At 30.3% G+C, this 19014-nt stretch overlaps 3 protein-coding genes and 2 long non-coding RNA genes across 14 annotated transcripts; 2 read left to right on the top strand and 3 right to left on the bottom strand.

The window, feature by feature from the left end:
• The first annotated feature begins 570 nt into the window (after window positions 1-570).
• On the top strand, window positions 571-4326 carry LOC126868535 (uncharacterized). The gene is made up of 2 exons (XR_007690632.1): window positions 571-3544; window positions 3759-4326. It is a non-coding gene; the product is annotated as an uncharacterized LOC126868535 (long non-coding RNA).
• Window positions 3775-9930, bottom strand: LOC126868436 (transcriptional repressor CTCF-like). 9 transcript variants are annotated; one of them, XM_050623882.1, is made up of 14 exons: window positions 9799-9888; window positions 9659-9709; window positions 8397-8569; window positions 8100-8323; window positions 7660-8024; window positions 7406-7575; window positions 7138-7274; window positions 6910-7060; window positions 6683-6824; window positions 6317-6589; window positions 6099-6235; window positions 5715-5854; window positions 5374-5628; window positions 3775-5290 (listed from the first exon to the last, which is right to left on the bottom strand). In XM_050623882.1, exons 3-14 carry the CDS (start codon window positions 8524-8526, stop codon window positions 5231-5233), a joined length of 2184 nt encoding a protein of 727 aa, XP_050479839.1. In that variant the 5' UTR covers window positions 8527-8569; window positions 9659-9709; window positions 9799-9888; the 3' UTR covers window positions 3775-5230. The 9 variants fall into 9 exon arrangements, with proteins under 9 accessions (XP_050479839.1, XP_050479862.1, XP_050479829.1 ...); XM_050623905.1 differs by lacking the exon at window positions 9659-9709 and having other exon boundaries at window positions 9799-9930; XM_050623872.1 differs by having other exon boundaries at window positions 9239-9859.
• Window positions 9809-10338, top strand: LOC126868541 (uncharacterized). The gene is made up of 2 exons (XR_007690633.1): window positions 9809-9953; window positions 10035-10338. It is a non-coding gene; the product is annotated as an uncharacterized LOC126868541 (long non-coding RNA).
• Window positions 10033-14083, bottom strand: LOC126868497 (motile sperm domain-containing protein 2-like). 2 transcript variants are annotated; one of them, XM_050624018.1, is made up of 9 exons: window positions 13539-14083; window positions 13154-13294; window positions 12879-13056; window positions 12429-12798; window positions 12267-12342; window positions 11953-12059; window positions 11668-11868; window positions 11471-11599; window positions 10033-11396 (listed from the first exon to the last, which is right to left on the bottom strand). In XM_050624018.1, the coding sequence occupies exons 2-9, from the start codon at window positions 13215-13217 to the stop codon at window positions 11220-11222; spliced, it is 1302 nt and encodes a 433-aa protein (XP_050479975.1). In that variant the 5' UTR covers window positions 13218-13294; window positions 13539-14083; the 3' UTR covers window positions 10033-11219. The 2 variants fall into 2 exon arrangements, with proteins under 2 accessions (XP_050479975.1, XP_050479967.1); XM_050624010.1 differs by having other exon boundaries at window positions 13570-14081.
• A 577-nt stretch (window positions 14084-14660) lies between these two features.
• On the bottom strand, window positions 14661-18581 carry LOC126868513 (vacuolar protein sorting-associated protein 26B-like). Its single transcript, XM_050624029.1, has 6 exons — window positions 18433-18581; window positions 18184-18327; window positions 17313-17707; window positions 17118-17224; window positions 16809-17020; window positions 14661-16737 (listed from the first exon to the last, which is right to left on the bottom strand). The coding sequence occupies exons 1-6, from the start codon at window positions 18433-18435 to the stop codon at window positions 16468-16470; spliced, it is 1131 nt and encodes a 376-aa protein (XP_050479986.1). The 5' UTR covers window positions 18436-18581; the 3' UTR covers window positions 14661-16467.
• Between the last annotated feature and the right edge of the window lie 433 nt (window positions 18582-19014).

Below are 19014 nucleotides of genomic sequence, written 5' to 3'. Positions count from 1 at the left end.
TGTATATGATCCGGAGGACAATATGGCCGATCGAACTACCAATGTTCAAATACTGCGCGTTGATAACTGCGCACTGAGGCGCCGGACGATTGTCGTTCTAGGTACTTCCGGACATTAAACTTACCTAGATCTTACCCGATCTTACCAATTGATGTCTTCATTTTTCTATGCATCCGGTTTTCATGTTTGAGCATGCCTGGGTTTGTTTAATAATACGATGCTATTGGTAAACGCAGCTTGATAAAATCGAGATTTTAGCGACCTCATACTTGCGAGTGAAGATACTTAGACTTTATAAAAGAAAAAAATATCTGATGCCAAAGTAGCTAAGAGAGAAAAGAAACTAAAAATCTTAGTGATGTGACCAACACCTATTTACTTATGTGAAATATTGTTATTTTTTCCTAAATGGTTAGTAACTGACGTACTTTGATGAGCAAAATACATATACAATGATAACGTCACCATTGTTTTCTTTTGTATGTTGGATATTAAAATATTATATACATACATATGTATGCTGTAATTAATCGAACATTTGTTAGATGCATTGTTAAAATCTCTTCAAACAATTGGCACATATTTTATTTTTACAAATTGAAATATTACAATTTTTGCATAATTTTAATGATGTAATGGAGGTCAAGCATAAGGTACAAAAAATATCGACTTTCAATCACTTTTGTAATATGTATGTACATTTTGCAGATGACCTATCTTTTTAAATGGAAACCTTTTGTTTTATACATATCGAAATCTCTCATCATTCTATGAAAAAAAAGTATTACGATAATACGGTCGAAAATTGATTAGTTTAAAAGATATTTTAGCTTTAATTTTGTAGAATATCATATGAAAACAAGGGAAAACGAAACACAGTACTTTTGTGTTTATGTTTTGTTTGTCTTACGTATGATAAATTCCACAAAATTAAAGTTAGAATATCTTTTAAATTAATTATTTTTAGACGATATTACTCTAATACTATTTTTCGCAGAGACGACTAACAGCAAAATACATATGCACTTTTACATTTGCAAAAAGATATTATCATGAATATATAGTTTGTCACTTTGAATTATTTATCTTTTTCCTTTTCATTTTTTCTTCATACTCATCGTTTAAGAGAAACACGTCGAGAACTAATAACGTGAACATGCTGGACATTTATTGTGTATAAATACACTATTTGGTAAGTGTAAATTAGCAACTTAAATAATAAATGTAATATTGTAATAATAGAATTCCATGATTTTTATAAAAAGTATATAATTAAGTAATAAACTGTTTTCATAAAATAGTACAGTTTATTAACACATTTTATAAAATTATTGTGAATGAAATATTTACGTGTGCTATATTATATGAATTTGATACCAAGAATTTTATTGTGTATATAACATAAAAAAATCTTTCTATAATTGCTTTATTAATCAGTTGAAAATATTAATGAGCTATTTAAATAAAAGAATTAATATTAAATAATTTGTGATATTAAGGGGGTATTCTGGTCTAGAAATTTGAAAAAATCGAAAATTTGTTTTTCATATTTCCAAAGTTTAGACATTCAAGAATATGCCCTTAAAAGGATTTTTCAAAATTTCAATTATTTTATGAGTTACAGCCATTTTTGTGACGCAGCATCTGCTTCGATCCGACCAGAACAAATGAACAGTAGACGGTAGACGTTGTCCGAATAAACTTGTCTCAAAACTTTAAACGCGTTTTTCTCGAAACTACTTTTTTCGAGTTGGCGTGCACGATATCTCAAGTTCTAATGAACCGATTTATTTTAAATTTGGTCTGAATATTCCTTATATACTTCTCTATCGTCCGGACTACGCTCAGCTCAAAATCTTTAATATTACTATTTTTTAAATTAATATTACTATTTTTAAAATGTTGTATTGACTTTTCCAAGATTCAGACGATAGCGGCATCCATACTAATTAAGAATCTGTTCACTTTTTTTGTTTCAAATGACCAGAAGGGTTGATATCATGCACGCCACGACACCCCATCTTTGGCAGCACCCACTTTGCCAGCTCATAACTTTTTAAATATTAAGTTTTTTCCGGAGATTCCGAAGACAAAGATTTCAGAAAATTATCATCGTCGGCGCTGTCATCAATCTAGAAAACGCAATAGGAGTAACGTTCGTTCTGCTATATGCTGCGTGCTGAAAATGGATTAGTGATAGATAGTGGAGCTTTTTGCGTCCACTTTGCAATCATTTGCCAAAAGTCTTCTCAAATACCGCTAAAAATCGTCTTTTTTCACATGGAATCGTGGAATCGTGGAATCGTGGAATCGTGGAACACAAAATGTCCAAATATTGGCTTACTTTGTAAAGTTGAAAACGTTCGTGTGAGGGCGTTGTATACTACTCGGAAAACTATGTGGCCGATAGAAGTACGAATGTTCAAATCGTGGAAGTCCTTTAAATACTGCGCATTAGTAACTACGCACTGACACGCTGGACAACTATCTTTTTCCTTTTTCTATGCATTCAGTTTTCACTTACTAAAGTATGTTTGAACATGCAATGGTTAAATTCATTTAATAATACGAGGTTATCGACAAACGTAAATTGATAATTGGAAATATAAGTTCATTTCGTATACTTAAATACGGAACCTAACCCCAGAGGTGGTAAGAAGAGGGTAAAATTTGTTTTACAGAATAATCGTATTTCTATGTCCATTAAAGTTAATGATGTGAAATTCGGCATATGAACTCATTAAAAATAAACGAACACGTATTTGACCAGTTTTCAAAATTAGATACTTAAAGAGTATTCAACTAGAGGCTAATAAATATAATTCAAATACTGTGCTAGCGAAGCCGCGAGTGGGCAGATAGTATATTATATATGTATATATTGTAATTATTTGGGTATTCGTTAGATATAATATTAAATTCTTTTGAATGCATAGTTGACACATCTTGTTTTTACAAATTGACATATCATTTAATTTTAATAAAACAATTGATTTTATATTGTTTTCATATATTGTTTATTATAAAATGTTGATGATGTAATAAAAGTAGAGGAAGAGATGCAAAATTATTTTTATTTTTAATCACTTTTTTATTATAGCAGTTGTAATCTCATATATTGCATGGAAATAAATAGATTGCAATGCAGAACATATAGATTTATTACTTGTAGGTAAATATACTTCGATAGGTGTAAATTGGCAACTGTTATAATAAATATATTATAATAAAAAAATACTATGACTTGTTTTAAAAATATATGATTCAGTAATAGACTGTTTTCATGAAGTATGTAGCTTGTTAGCTTCTTAGTATATAGCTTGTTATTTATTTCATAAAATTATCGTGAATGAAATATTTATACATAATATTATATGAATGTGATACTATACGAATTTTATCACGTGTATTTAACATAAAAAAGACTACAATTCTATCATTAATCAGTTTAACATATTAGATGAGTTATGTAAATAAAATAACTGATTTGAAATAATGTGTCTAAATTATAAATTACAAGGATGATAAATCGTATAAATAATATGTAGGTATATGTATGAAACATTATAAAAGTAATTCCAATTAGCCATATTTTTCTTACAATAATAATGCATTTACTTTCTGAATATATTAAATGTCATACATAAACGATCCAAAATATAACAATTGGATCCTGTAGTTCTATGCGTTGCTCGGAATAATGTGTGCATTGAACAATTTAATTCCTAACAAATAACGAAATGATAATTTATCAACAGAAATAATATGCGCAAGTATCGTCGACAACATAATGTTTATTATAAAGAAGATGCTACACCATTTTTTCTTTGGGATATTGTATGAAAGTGCTTCGGCTTAAATAGCACACAATTATCAATTGCTCAATTACAATTGTATAAAAAGTGTACAAGAGCGTACAAAATTTTTACATTGTTTTTACAGCATCAATTACATTAACGATTTATATAGAATAACTTACGTGCGACAGTTTATGAAAAATTGCGTGTAAGATTACATTTACAAGAAATTGGCTACATAAGAGAAGTCTACATGTAATCCATATAGATAGGAAATGGATGTTTCTGAATGCTGCGCAATCACAAAATTATACAAGAAGTTAAACTGTCACAAATCGATAGAATGCAAAAGGATTCAATGAATTAAAAGCTTCATCACTGTTTACAATCATATGTAATATTTTCTTACCAGTCTATTTGCATTTTGTTATAGTTGCAATCAATATGGAAAAGAAGGTGCAGCCTAAACATGTAATGTTCTAAAGGAAACGTAATTAAAAAAGATGAATAAAAAATTATTATAATTATACTAATAATCATTACAGTTCTCTTAATATCAAGATACTTTCCGCCATTCATACCTTATCCTGTATCCACAAAAAATTTGACCTGATAGTCATGGTCATTAATATTATATATAGGTACTTATTTATAGAATGATCGTTTATTAATATTATGAAATACTTCTATACAATCACAAATGTAACATCTGCTAGATCAATGAAAAATTTCTAACTTTTTATGCTGCAATACGAATTTCTTATTATGTACATTCCTACATATATGCAGATATCATTCATATTAAATAACTTAAAACTCGATCATCACTATTAAATTTACCGCTTGTCTTTCCTCTAGTTATTTATAGAATATGATGTTTATCCATAAAATGAAATGTAATGGTAAGCATATATATACATTGCAGCCTCGCATTGTTCCGTAATTTTAGTTCCATTAACCACATACCAACAATAATCAATCAATGGAAATGTATTACTACATTCTATGTTCTTATGTTAACATTTACTAAATGACTGGTTTAAAAATATTAGGTCAACCTATGTTAATAATATATCCGAATGCATTAGTGACGGTCTTGTTGAGTTACGATTTTTTAAAGCAAATTTTACTGATAACAAAGTAAACTAATATTAATTACATTATTATAATTGTACATTCGCTTTATATTTCACTAAATTATAGAACTACTGTTTTTTCATAAATTATTACATACATCTAATGCATTAGTGGCAAAAAATGTTCTTGTACCATGCGTATGGACCACGCTGGCCCCGAAAATTGGCTCCATTGGAGCTATTCACAGAGTCTTTAAATAATATTAAACAGTACTCGCAGTATGTACGGTGTTACTGCGAAACAGATAAAACATTTGACTATTACATAGATAGATTTTGTCGCATTCATTTTTCATATTACGAAATAGTCTGCAATATATTTATATTACCGTTGGCTCCATCTTCTTCTTCCTCTTCCTAATATTCAAAAATTCACATCATAATAAATCATATCTATAAATGGCAATTTGTGAAAGCGGTAAAAGATTAAATTCGCTTACCTCGTCAAAACCGAAACAAGTTTCCATTTCCTTCTGTAATTTTGGATCACTTTGTGTGTTCTGAGATGAAGATTTCATAGCAGTTCCTGCTTCTATTTTTAATTCATTCATTTCTATTTCTTCTTCTTCTTCTTCTTCTTCCTCTTCTTCTGCTTCATCTCCTTCTTCGCCTGTACCAGTTACGATCCCACTTTCTTGGCTCAAAGGATCTTGCATCATCAAATCTCCGTCTTCACTGGCTACTACGGCCATTTGCTAAACAAAGGTGGAACAATCAGAATTATATTCATACATAAACATAATGAACTAATATTTTTCTTAGCGTTTGTTATAATACACACTTGATCAGTTCCTTGATTGTCAGCTAGCTGTATAACTTCCAATACAACATATTGTTGACCATCACTTCCTTCGACCGCCATCATATCCTCTTCATCTTCTTCTTCATCTTCGTAACCTTTAAGTTTAGTAGCTAAATCACCTGTTATTATAACACAACACATGGATGTTAGTCAATGACCTGAATACAGATCATTGAGTAAGTGTCCCTGTGATTACAATATTTTATGACTATTCATTCATTATATATGTGTAGTACAATTTGCTTCATTCACAAAATTTAAATATTGTTTTAGAAATATCAAATTTGCGACTTGTTCCTAATTATACACATATAAATGAACCAAGTTTCCTTGTTCTGCCTTGCAAGTTTGATGAAACTTTACCTGTCATGACCTCGACTCTCTGTCCATCTATAATTTGAATCTTTTTCTGTCTACCCATCTTCAATGCTTGTTGCTTTTCTTGAAGAGATGATTCCGGATCATGAACAGCCATATGTCGAATAAGATTCCCTTTATGCCTGAAAAACAAAATACGTAGGCATTCAACTGTATTCTCCTCCATATCTTCACTTCACAAGTGTATCACAAATATTACATACCTAAACGGTCGTTCACATTCAGGGCATTGATGTGTCTTTTCTTGTGGCGGAGGGGGGACATAAGTAGGATTATGATATAAATTATAATGCCGTTTGAGAAGTTGTTTTTGTCTGAATGATTGAAAGCAATGATCACATTGATATGGTTTTTGATCAGTATGAATTAACATGTGGCTCTCGAGATGACGCTCGGATATAGAAGCATATGGACACAAATCACATTTATAACACTTTTCTCCTTCGTGAGTTTTACTATGCAATTTGTAGCTATATCTACAATGGTAAAATACATTATATGTTTTGTGTTTGCAACATATAATATTTTCACTTTTGTAGCTATTATACAGCCCAGTCTTTGCCACATACCTGTCTGGGAATGATTTTCCACAGCGTTTACATTTCAAAGGTTTGTCAGAGGTGTGTAATTTTTGTACATGAATTCTGAGATCTGTTTTTCTTCCACACGTCGTTGGACATAATTCACACTGAAACACTGGCTTGTCACCAACTATAACACATATTATTATAACCATAAATGAAAGAAAATTACATAACAAATATAACAACCTTTAACATATAAAGTATCAACATACCGTTATGTATCAGTTTGTGAGCTTTTAAGCTGTTAGATTGAGTAAACCTTGCCTGACAAAAATCACACTCGTATGGTTTTTCTCCTGTATGTATGCGCAAATGGCGTTTTAGTTTGAAAGTATCAGGACTTGCATATGTACAATGCGGACACTGTAATATAAATGTAATGATAATTTTATGGTTGTGAATAATGCTTTTTAAGCTTTTTATATGAACATATGATATACCTGATATGGACGTTCGCCTGTATGACACCGAATATGACGTTTGAGTTTAGACAATTCAACAGATGCATAGTCACATTCATGACATTTATGTGGTTTTTCATGTGTGTGTCTATATCGAACATGTCTAACAAGTTCACCTATAAATTAATACTAATGATGATTACTATGTTTCTGCACTTCAATGCTACTTGTTTCTTTTAATAATTTAAAGTCAAATGCTTATCAAATGAAAAAAGATATAAAGAGTTTATAAATATTTTGTACTCACCAGAGGTTGTGAATGCACTATCACAAAATTTACAGTGATGTGGCTTGGTCCCAGTATGTGTATTAACATGATTTTGAAGCGAGGCCAGAGTTTTAAATCCTCTTTCACAAACGCTACATTTATGTGGCCTTTCCTCAGAATGTGATTTCATATGTCGTGATAGCAGATATCTACATCATATGCAGATTAAGAAATTGTTTACAAGTTAGTCAAATTTTGATTATGGTATAATTTAAAACAAACTAAAAAATTACCGTTTTGGACTTGTGTAGTTACAGTAATTACACATATGAGCTTGAGTGACAGTTTGGGACTTTTTAGGTAAAATTTTCACAATCTTAGTTTTGTCATCTTCTACTTCTGATTCCACAGGTACTTCATTATCTTCATTATCTTCAAAATCATAAACTGTAAGATCTTGTTCTCCTTCTCCTTCTTCACCTTCTGTTCCTTCTCGTGCTATTGGTTTGCTTTCCTTATCCTCAGCATCAGGTTGCTGAACTATTAGTACATAACTGACTTCACCAGGATTGGTATCAGATGGTACAATAGTTACTGTTTGATACGCATCTCCAGAGTTTATTACAACCTCATTATTTCCATTACTCGTTACCTGGCCCTATGAAAAACAATATACTTTCATAGCAATGGTATACCAGTATGACATTCCATGAACAAAGATAATTTCCCTTACATCTTCATCACCATCAACATTTTCTAATTCTTCAATTTCATGGTATTGTTCTTCTTGAGGTGCTTCTCCATCATTATTTACATCTGCTTCTTCTACTTCTTGAATTTGAACCTGTGTCATGACAGGTGTTTCATCATTATTTGCTTGGTAGTAATATTGACCAGATTGGTCAACAAAGTAAGTTCCACCTTCTTCTCCACCAGACAGTCCTTCCACTTGTTGCACTATAAGCTAAAGTTTTAATAGAAGCTTGTTCCTTCTAAGGTAAATATAGAAAATTCATTTGAAAATACTAACACTGTACATGTTGCAATTGCTCCCCTTGACCTCCTTCTATTTCTCTATTAAATGTTTCTAAGTATGTCTGTATCTCTGTTACAGATTCCTGCTCCTCTTCTAACTTAATTGTTGCTACGTTAGTTGTCATGGTCAAATCATTAACTCATAGAAGCCTACTTTCTGTCATTAATCTGAAAGAACAAAAGATGTATTTTTTATTGAATGCTTTGTAAATAAAAGTATAATTTTCAAATAGTTTACCATATATTTTACTTTTTGTGTCATAAAAACATATTGTAATTAGTTACGCATTTGTATATCTTTTTATAAATTTAATGGAGTTATTCTATTGCAAACAAAATTTTATATTTTATGCTAACTACATAATCATCACTTATAGACAACATAGTGCTATATATATACACATATATACATACTATATCTAATTGTAAAGAAGATATTTAGCTACATATCTAGTCACTCATTGCAATATGCAGTTTTGGCATTAAAAAGATTCGAAGATCTACTTGAGTAAATATCCATGAATATATGGAATCATTTACATAGTTATCGAATTATTACAGAAACGACGTAGAGTCGAAACATCATATACATAGAATATGACAATCGTTTCATAAGAATGCGCAAGTGTAATCGGTTTTACTTTCGAGAGCATTCGAAAACACGTGCATGCATTTCGAAATTGCATCGATCATCACTGATATATCAGTGGGAATGCACGAGGCATCATGAGTGGTGCGAAATTAAGGAAAAATAAATATATCCTTGTAAAGAAATTGAAGGTACGGAAGATACGGATGAACCAGAGGTGACAAGAGCGAATAATTAATAGGATTGACCATGTGTTGGAATCCTCGTAATCGAGTATCGGTGTTATATCATTGGAAAGTCAAACGGGATTGACAGAAGCGACGCACGCTGCCGCGGAACGCCATGTAACACGCGAAGCGGGTAATGCGAACGATGATGACGCCATGGGCAAAATGTGATTGCGCCGTGATGGGTGAAGGAGCGTGTGGAAATGGGTAGCGGACCTCCAGGGTTCCGTAACCGAGGACTTTTGTCAAACATCGGAGGCTCCGAAGTTGCGCATTCTGTCGGAAAGCTTTTAAGACAACGCGGGTGCTTTCGATTTCAGGACACAGGGGGCATTAACGACAAAAATTTCAGAAAATTATCACCGTCGGCGCTGTCATCAATATGGAGGACGCAACGGAAGGGAATACTGTTCGTTCTGCTACGTGTTGGATATAACTTACCAATCTTTTGCGTTCAGCTCGCGGCCGGCAAGCACAGATCTCTTCAAATACCTTCAAAAATCGTCTTTCTTCACACGGAATCGTGTTTTCACTTTGTGCTAAGTTCGCCTGCGACTCGAAACCTCTAAATATTCGCTTACCTCGTAAAGTCGAGAAAGTTCGTGTGAGGGCGTTGTGTAAGACCCGGAGGATAATATGGCCGATCGAACTACGAATGTTCAAATGCTGCGCGTTGATAGCTGCGCACTGGCATGCATCACTCGTCATGTTTACACCGGACGACTGTCGTTTTTAGGTACTTCCGGGTAGTAATTTTACCTATATATTACCAATTAACTTTTTCCCTTTTTATGTATTCGGTTTTCACTCACTGAAGCATGTTTATAAGTATACGGCGGTGAAACTACTTTAATAATACTTTGTTACTAGTAAATGTAGCGTTGATAATGCTGAGATGTAATTTCATGTGATAAACTTGCTGGTGAGGTGCATTCGACGAAATAAAAAAAGTCCACCGCCATGCGAAAAGAGCGGGAAAGCCATAGTTAAGGTGGGAACAAGGATTAAAATCTTAGTGGGGAGAACAACACCCATTTACTTATGCGAAATATCACTTTTTCCTAAATGATTAATAACTGGTGTACGTTGATGAGAAAATATATACAATGACGATACAATCACATGTTAAGTATTAAAAAATTATATACATATGTATGTGCAATTATTCGAACATTTGTTAGGTACAATATTAAAATTTTTTTTGTCAAGCATAAGGTACAAAAAATGTCTTGACTTTCAATCAGTTTTTTATTGTAACAGTTCTAATCTCACGAGTTTGCATTGAAGTAAACAGATATTACACGATAGTACACTATATGATACATATAAATTAGTGAGTAAAATAACAAATATGATATTGAAATAAAAGAATACAATGATTTTTAGTAAAAGTATATAATTAAGAAACTGCTTTTTTTAAATATATAGTTTATTAATACATTTTATAAAATTATCGTGAATGAAATATTTACATATGGTATATTATATGAATTTGATATTAACAGTTTTATCACGTATATGAAACAAAACGAACTTCCCATAATTGTTTCATTAACCAGTTAAAGATATTAGATGAGCTATGTAAATAAAAGGATTAGTTTGAAATAATTTGTATTATTAGATTATAAATTACAAGGAAGATAAATTGTACAAATAGTATGTAGAAATACGTGTAAAACGTTATAAAAATAATTCCAATTGTTATATTTTTTTCTTATAACAATAATATATTTACTTCCTAAATATATTAAATAGTATACACAAACGTCCCAAAATATAATATCAACTGATTTCTTTTATGTTAATATTGATAACATAAAAACATGTTTTATACGTATCTTACATAATTCTTTTTTAGCAAAAACAACGAAAAACAAACATAAGCTATGAATAGGAAAGATCGATTTAAAAATATTAGAGTTATAGCATAAACATAAATATATAACAATTAAAATTCGTGTTATGTGTATGTAGAAATCAAATAAATTTCTATCTGAATAACCTATATTCCATGCATGTCACAGACTTGTTGATCCATAAAATTTTTAATATCAACTTTTAAAATATAAATAACTACTATGGCCATTATGATTGTAACTATCATAGAAAAGAATAATAAATGCTTCAAGAAAACGACATCATTGTACAACTTTGTATGACTGTCTTTCAAATGTGCTATCTGTAAGTAACCAATGTATACATTAGTATACTGTTCATTAATATCATACTTTTAATCACATTATTTTGCCTTACTTTCCGGGAAAGTATATCTATTTGACCAGTTTCTGACAAGCCTGAGGTAGAATGTAATTTTGATGTTTCATTACTTGTAATTCCACCATCGCAACATCTTAATTTATGTTCCTCTGCTGGTTTCTCAGACTGTATAAAACATAAATTAACAATTACACATTAAACGTCTATATAATTAACATATATCGATGTGTTACCTTCCATAAAACTGCTAGTTCTTGGGCCGATGCGTTCGGATCTTTTAATGGAAGGCACATAACTAAGAATTTATCGACATGAAAGAGACTGCGCATATTATGTTCTTGTTGTACAACGACTGAAATCGTGCGTTGTTCTTGAGGTAATAAAACTCCCGAACTTAGCCGTACTTTAAACTTTCCCGGCGACGTTGTTTTTACCTACATATATAATAGAAAATATTTATGCTATGTTCCATATACATCATATCGTAAATTTTATCATAGAAGAAAAACTCATCTTACCTTATAAGATAAAGGTTTATCTACAGTCACATTTTTAATTGTAATTGTTCCACTAATTTCATTTCCTACTTTATTAAATATAAATGCATCTGGTTCAATTGATAATACTGCAGAAGAATAAGTATTATTTGTCAGTATAAGAATCAAAGTAGAGCTTTTATCTTTGCAAACATTTTCAATATTTACAATAGATGTAAAAATGAATTCTTTCTGACAATAAAATTTCCATTTCACACAAAAATCAGAAAGAATTCTAAAGAATCATCTCTACATCTATGATTTAATAATGCCTATAAAAGTATAATTTTACTTACATTGTTCTTCATTTGATTGATCTCCAAAACTACTTGTAGATTGTTCTGTTAATGGAGAACCTTCTGCAAAATGTACCTATAGTTACATAAAGATAAAAAATTAATTCTCAAAGGAAGTTGTGAATTATTTGACATTTATTTTTCCACTAATTAATTATATACCTTCTTATTATCAAATTTTCCATTTATTGTAGCATCTATATTATTTTGTGCTTCCGGTACAAATTTGAAGGTATATTCGTTACTACCTCCCCAACATGTTAGTATGTCACTAGGTTCTACCAACTCATGTATGTTGCTTTTATGCACAAATTTAATTTTTGGAATTGCCTTAGGTGGCAACCATGACTTTATCATTTTAAATGCAGTGTTTAATATCCATGGCATTTCAAAAATAATGATATAATTCAAAAAATTGGGGTAATAATTTTTACAAAGGTTGATCAGGTACTTGATAAATTCCATATCCATATTTAAAATACCAGTATCTGACATATCAAAGAAAAGTGAAATTTGATTGCCATTAGTTTGTCTGAAATACCATAGAAAAGATAACATTAATTCTGAAAACAAATTGATCTAAATAATTTATTACAGATTATTTAATCTTACCTTTCTAATCTTTCAAACCAATACACAACAAGCTTTTGCAATTGACTAAAGTCTTTACTGCCTTTAGTATGTAACTTACATTTAATAACAAACATTGTTTTACCATCTTTGTCTTTACCATGAATAAAGCACAATCCATTATTTAAATATTCTTTCATCACATTCTCTTCTGTAATCTCTGTAATTGGATAATATTGTAATAGTTTCATTAAAACTTATATAATTTATACATAGCAACTAAAAAAACTGCACATATGAATGTATATTATCCATACCATTTGTGCCAAATTTACTCCTCCAGCTGCAAGTCTCCCATAACATATTAAGTGAGTCTTGCATATTGTTTTCATTGTGCTCTAAAAATCTTTTTAACCAGTTATTATTGTTTACATTAGCAATATCAACAGGGTGAAATTCTGAAATTGGATTCAATTAAATGATTAATTGAATCATAAATATTTTTATGTATTATACATTTTATCAATTAAATACACAATAATAAGTGGAACAAAGGCTTCATAAATTATTCATAAAAATGATTCTTATTCTTTCATCGAATACATATTGAAAACATTGCTTTGGTATATGACACTAAGCTTAAATTTTACCCTGTGAGTTAGTCAGGTTTTTTCAAAATACCATTGGAAAGAAAAAGTACACCTTTTTACGATATGAAAATAAATATACACACTAGGATCTGGTGGTCCCTCGTCAGCCAACTTTTTAAAAAATTTTTCACGAAGTTCCGTAATTAATTCTGTTCGTACTTCCATCTTTGGTTAACCTGCTGATGACTATGACACTAACACTTTAACCGGCAGTGAACTACTAATACGATAACCAGACACGATAATTGTTTATCCGGATCCGGACATCAGATCTGCGCGCAGAGACACGCGCATACTGTTCGGAATCTTTGGACTTTACACTGAATTAATTGAAATCATACATTCTTTCTTCTATAATTATGTGTGGAACACACTTTTTCTTAAACATATACTGACGTAAGAGAACTTGATGTAAGTTCTAATTTTTTTACGGAAGTGCCACAAAGTCTGATTTGTAAAATATGATCTATGAATAATTTCCTTATAGACTATTACGTATTGGTTTGCTGTCAGTACGTATATTTATTTAAGCTTGATTTCCATATGCCCACGTCTAATATGTACTACAGAGAAATACACGAGTCCTTCGTTAATGAAAATAAAATAATAAAATTCAGTGGTACATTAAAATATTAAATGTTACTGTACTACAAGAGAATTTTAAATATTGTAAAATTTATGTTTTATGTATAAGTTTAAAATATGTTTTTTTAATTATAATCGTTTTAACATCATTGGTAATTGATTTTTAATTACTATATTATTTGTATATATTTAGGTTTATTACTTTTTAAATTTACTTAGGTTTATGAAAATAAATAGAAAAAAATTTTGAATATAAAACTATTTTTGTTGCACTTATAATTTTACAATAGTCTGTTAATATACACAATAATATTTTGGACTAAAGATTCTAATAATTAAATTATTAAAGTTACAAACAATAGTTAAAGATAGTAACTTCATAAAATACAGACGCTTTTGAAGAGAAAAAGTAATGAGCTCTATTAATTAATTAAATAGTAGAACTTCTTATGTATAAAATATTTACCCTTAATTTTCGAAATACTAATCGTGCTTTACGAAGGCACTTAATCGTAATGTCAATTCTAAATATTTTGCTTATAACCGAGATAATTCCAAAAAAAGACGGGAAATGATTTGAAAAACTAGGGACATTTTAATCGACGTTTTAATTGTCGTTATAAAATTCTATTGCATTAGCATTTGTTGATTTCATCCTTCATAAATTCGTCATAAAATTAATTGCACTTAAATCCATAGTTTACTTGTCATGGTGAAATCTGTACTTGATATGCCTATTTCGTTCAGATAAAAAACAAGTTATAGATAGCGAGAATAAAAATCTAATGATATCTGATTTATATAAAACGATAGGAAGGGTGTAGTACTTATGCATAGACGAAGTAATGTTTTCCGATACACGTGCACACAATGGCACACTGTATGCGATGTATAATATATTTATGTGGGCATTAAAATATGCAGCTAGTTTATATCGTATGACAATATGTATATGTATATACAATATTTGACATGTCAAATAATTCACAAATAGTTCTGTTTTCTCTCTTTTACACATATATCTTTCTTGTCAACAAATAACAAAGGCGTGAAATATGAAACTTTTAATTTACATGAAACAAAATTCTCGAAATACACGCGGTTGACTATTATGCAGTTTTTCTTTTTTAACAAGATTCTTTAGTCAACCGATGTTAACATAGAATTGTACAAAACGATTGGTATTTTTCTCATACCGGTATATTACCTCCATCGTGGTAGCAATCATGATACTGCCTTGATAGAACACGTTTCAGTATTATTACAATAGAGGTGGATACTTTTGTGTGTGTATATATAACTCAGTTTATACTAAGACTACTATCATTAAAAATCATATATATGCATGTATATATCCACACACATATTGTAATATGTTTTTATATATATATAAATACATGTGGGGCCATCCCATTTTTTAATCTATCGTAGTCCACTCTTATATTAATAAAGGCATACTAAAAATTGAACAAGCATACTAAGGCATGTATTTCTTACAATGATTTATATTAAGATTCTTGAAACTGCATAAAAATTCTATTAAAAAATTAATTAGCATATACAATTCAATGATTTGTATATACAATTATGCTATAATTGGGACAGAACTATCGATATTACGTTATATACCGTGCCTGTATCTTAACATATTTTATTAATGATATTTATTGCAAATATTAATAAAAATCTTCTGCTGAAAAAATCACATTCTCTCAAAAATTATGTCGATAATAGTGTATCATATATAAAAGCGTTTCTCCCAGTGCCTTTACCATATTAGTTGCAGACTAGTTGAATGGATTAAAATAGGGCAGCCATTGTGAGTATATGTATATCCATTTCAGATTTAGAAAACTCTCATCTGACAGAAATTGACCATTTGAGAGGTTTGATAATATAACACAAAAGATTTTGATAAAGATCTTTGAGAATATAACACATAATACGGTTGTATAAAATATTCTGAACACTGTAACATTCAGATGCTGTTCAAGAATATACCGCAGATAAATATTCAGTTATTAAACTGTCCATTTATAAATATCCATTTTATATGGTTGTATTATTCTGTTTTATATTATTTTTTTCTGTTTAATTATTTCAAGTCTGTCCCATTAGACACCACTGTATGTTATCTATAGCTCTTGATAATTTGAAATTTTGATCGATAATTGGCTACTTATTCAATTTAATCATCCGCATTATTTATAGGTATCCAAAATATTTACAACTTTACTTGCAGATGTTTCGATTTTTTGTAGTTGCTAAAATTCAATCTCTCTTTACAGTAGAAGAGGAGTTTCGTTTAAAACTACTAGTTCTGTGCGAAGTTATTACCCATTCTCTGAATTAGTAAAACTTCCATTGACTTCAGTAACTGTTTCGCATGCAAAAATTCAGTTACTTTCAGAATTAACTTCTTTTGCACCTTCACCATCTCCTTCTTCGCGTGTCATGCTTTCTATTGGTGCCTGTGCATCCTCTACATTGGTAATGTTAGTGGATGGCAATTGTCCTGATTGGACTGATGGAGTTACGGATGGTGGACCATTCTGAGCAGCTCCTTGTGGGAATCCTGTCTCTGCTGATACTAAATGCGATGGCATATGTGGTGAAGCGGTTTGAGATTTCCTACTTTTTTCTCCCTTTCTCCACAACGTTATTTCCTAAAAAAATGTAATTGTAAAAAGTACCTCAATAAAAAGTTAGTAAATCAGAGGCTTATTATTCAACTTACTTGTTGTTTGAAATATCTACGATCTTCCTCATCCATGAGAACTAAATTAAGGTAATATCTAACACTGAATTTTTTATTGATGTCACGCATTGTAGGTGTCAAATCATAGCCTGCTAGAAAGACTCTTATTGGAATAGACTCGCCTCGGACTGGTGCTCCATCCATTATTTCATATTTCGCTATAGTTTCATTTTCCGTAAATGTATGTGGACCTGCAAATATATATTCTATTTATAATAGTGTTCAAATTATAAGAAAGATTATTATGAATATTTTTATGAGAAAAAAGATCTAAAAATTATACTGTACCAGAACCGGTAGTTTCCCGTTTTATTATAGCAATTTCCATGTGTTTAATTTTTATTCTAACCAAAAGAAAATATATTTTCCCAACAATAACATCTTTTAAATGATATCTGAAAAGATATAAATGTAAGTTAATCTTTAAACTCAATATTAGGCATTAAGAGTTACATAATTAAACTTTACATCAAAGCAACTTACTTGCTTTTATTATACTCAAATTCAATATGCAAACAGTCTTCAATTCCAACTTCCATTTTAATAGGATTGTTCATATCTGGATAGGAACTAAGAGTGTGGACGACTAATTCAAGTTCTTTAACAATATCACTAAGTCTTCGAACAATTGTAACTTTGAGAAAATATCTTAGTCGTACATTAGATCCTGTGTAACTTTCAAATGGTTTTTCTACATTTGCAAATTCAAAAGTATATACTGTGTTATGAGTCAGTTCTCCCGGCCTAGCTAATTCCTTAACTAGACTTGTAAACTCATGATGATTTCCTCTATCATAATATAATTCAATTTGTCCAATAAATTCTACTTTTACACCTTGATGCTCCAATTTACCAGCTTTCCTGAGACTAATATTAATCTGCAAATAATAGTGTATTAATTAATATAACCTTATTTGCTTCTCAAGAAGGATTTAAACTACATTATGACATTATCTACTAAAAATCATGTTTCACAAAAAGGAGATTATTTTTAAATATATTCTATTATAGTTCTATGGTTTGAATTTATCAAATTAAATAAGATAATTATATTTACTTAAAGATATTAAAACATATCAGTCTTTCTCTTATATATATACCCATATACGTTAAATACTGTAATTTTTTGGAATATATGCATATATAACAATATTAGTGTGCGAAAATAAATAAATTATTAAATATTAATATAAATAATTAATATAGAATAGCGCAATGTTGAGTATTTCTTATTTTATCTTATACGGCTATTGGTCTAGAGTTTACGAATAAACACCGTAGGTTATGGATTACATTCTGTACAAATATTTCATTTAGTTTATTTATATTTATTCGTTTAAAAAAAGATTTTTACCTTTCCAGAAACGGTTTCACCGTCATAGTATAACAAGTGGCGCTCTTTTTTACCATCTTCAGATTTAATGTCTGCAGTCTTCCTGGTTTCTGCACCATCCAAAGTAATCTCTATATCAGCCGATTGACCAAACCCAAAGAAACTCTACAAAAAAAGATAAAGTAGATACATCGGGAATATCTTATAATTTCGTAACGAATGATTTAACTGTTCTAAGACGAAGAATTTACTAATCAAAAAGTAACATACCATTTTTCGTAAAAAAGTTTGAGCTTGTATAAATTATCGCACGTTCTATCGTAATCGTGTTCGCGTTAACAAGACCAACGTGTGAAATCAATGAAAAATCCTCGAAGGCAACATTTTTTCACGTAGAAACGAGAAAAGTTGTATTATTTTTTGCTCGCTTCCTCCCAAAAGTCACAAGTAGCCAATATGGCTGCGCACTGTAACCCCCACCCTTACCATGTACTGTCAAACTTACAGTCGCGTGTAAGAATGCGGTAGACAACATTCGAACCGGTAATATCTAGTATTATTTACATTCATTTTTTATTTCTTTTTAAATTCGTTGTTGTAATTGGATAAGACAATGGATTTAGGTTTCGATTATTTCTCTTAAAAACATTTGTTCGTTCAAATGCAGGTGCGTGGTGCGTTCGTAATGCTGTTCAATGGCGAATAATCGGTGACGTTTAGAAATCAAGTTATCATAATCTACATGTGATAACATGTTCAAGTTCCGTTTTCAGTTCATTTACTTTGCACTGCGTTTAAATCGGTGTAAACATACGACAGTTGGATACTTGAGAGAACTTTTATATTAATAAC

Source organism: Bombus huntii, chromosome 1 (assembly GCF_024542735.1).
Source record: "Bombus huntii isolate Logan2020A chromosome 1, iyBomHunt1.1, whole genome shotgun sequence".
Classification (NCBI taxonomy): Eukaryota; Metazoa; Arthropoda; class Insecta; order Hymenoptera; family Apidae; genus Bombus; species Bombus huntii.
Note: the sequence above shows the minus strand (reverse complement) of the source record. Positions and strands in the feature narration are given on the sequence as shown.

Coding starts and splice junctions, on each gene's coding strand:
- LOC126868436 (XM_050623905.1), bottom strand. CDS start 8,526: ATGACAACTAACGTAGCAACAATTAAGTTAGAAGAGGAGCAGGAATCT. Junction 6,825..6,909: donor TCACAAACTGATACATAACG/GTATGTTGATAC, acceptor TATGTGTTATAG/TTGGTGACAAGCCAGTGTTT. Junction 5,629..5,714: donor ACAATCAAGGAACTGATCAA/GTGTGTATTATA, acceptor ACCTTTGTTTAG/CAAATGGCCGTAGTAGCCAG.
- LOC126868497 (XM_050624010.1), bottom strand. CDS start 13,651: ATGGAAGTACGAACAGAATTAATTACGGAACTTCGTGAAAAATTTTTT. Junction 12,343..12,428: donor GAAAATTTGATAATAAGAAG/GTATATAATTAA, acceptor ATGTAACTATAG/GTACATTTTGCAGAAGGTTC. Junction 11,600..11,667: donor AACTAGCAGTTTTATGGAAG/GTAACACATCGA, acceptor TGTTTTATACAG/TCTGAGAAACCAGCAGAGGA.
- LOC126868513 (XM_050624029.1), bottom strand. Junction 17,225..17,312: donor TTTGAGTATAATAAAAGCAA/GTAAGTTGCTTT, acceptor ATATCTTTTCAG/ATATCATTTAAAAGATGTTA. Junction 16,738..16,808: donor GTAGATATTTCAAACAACAA/GTAAGTTGAATA, acceptor ACATTTTTTTAG/GAAATAACGTTGTGGAGAAA.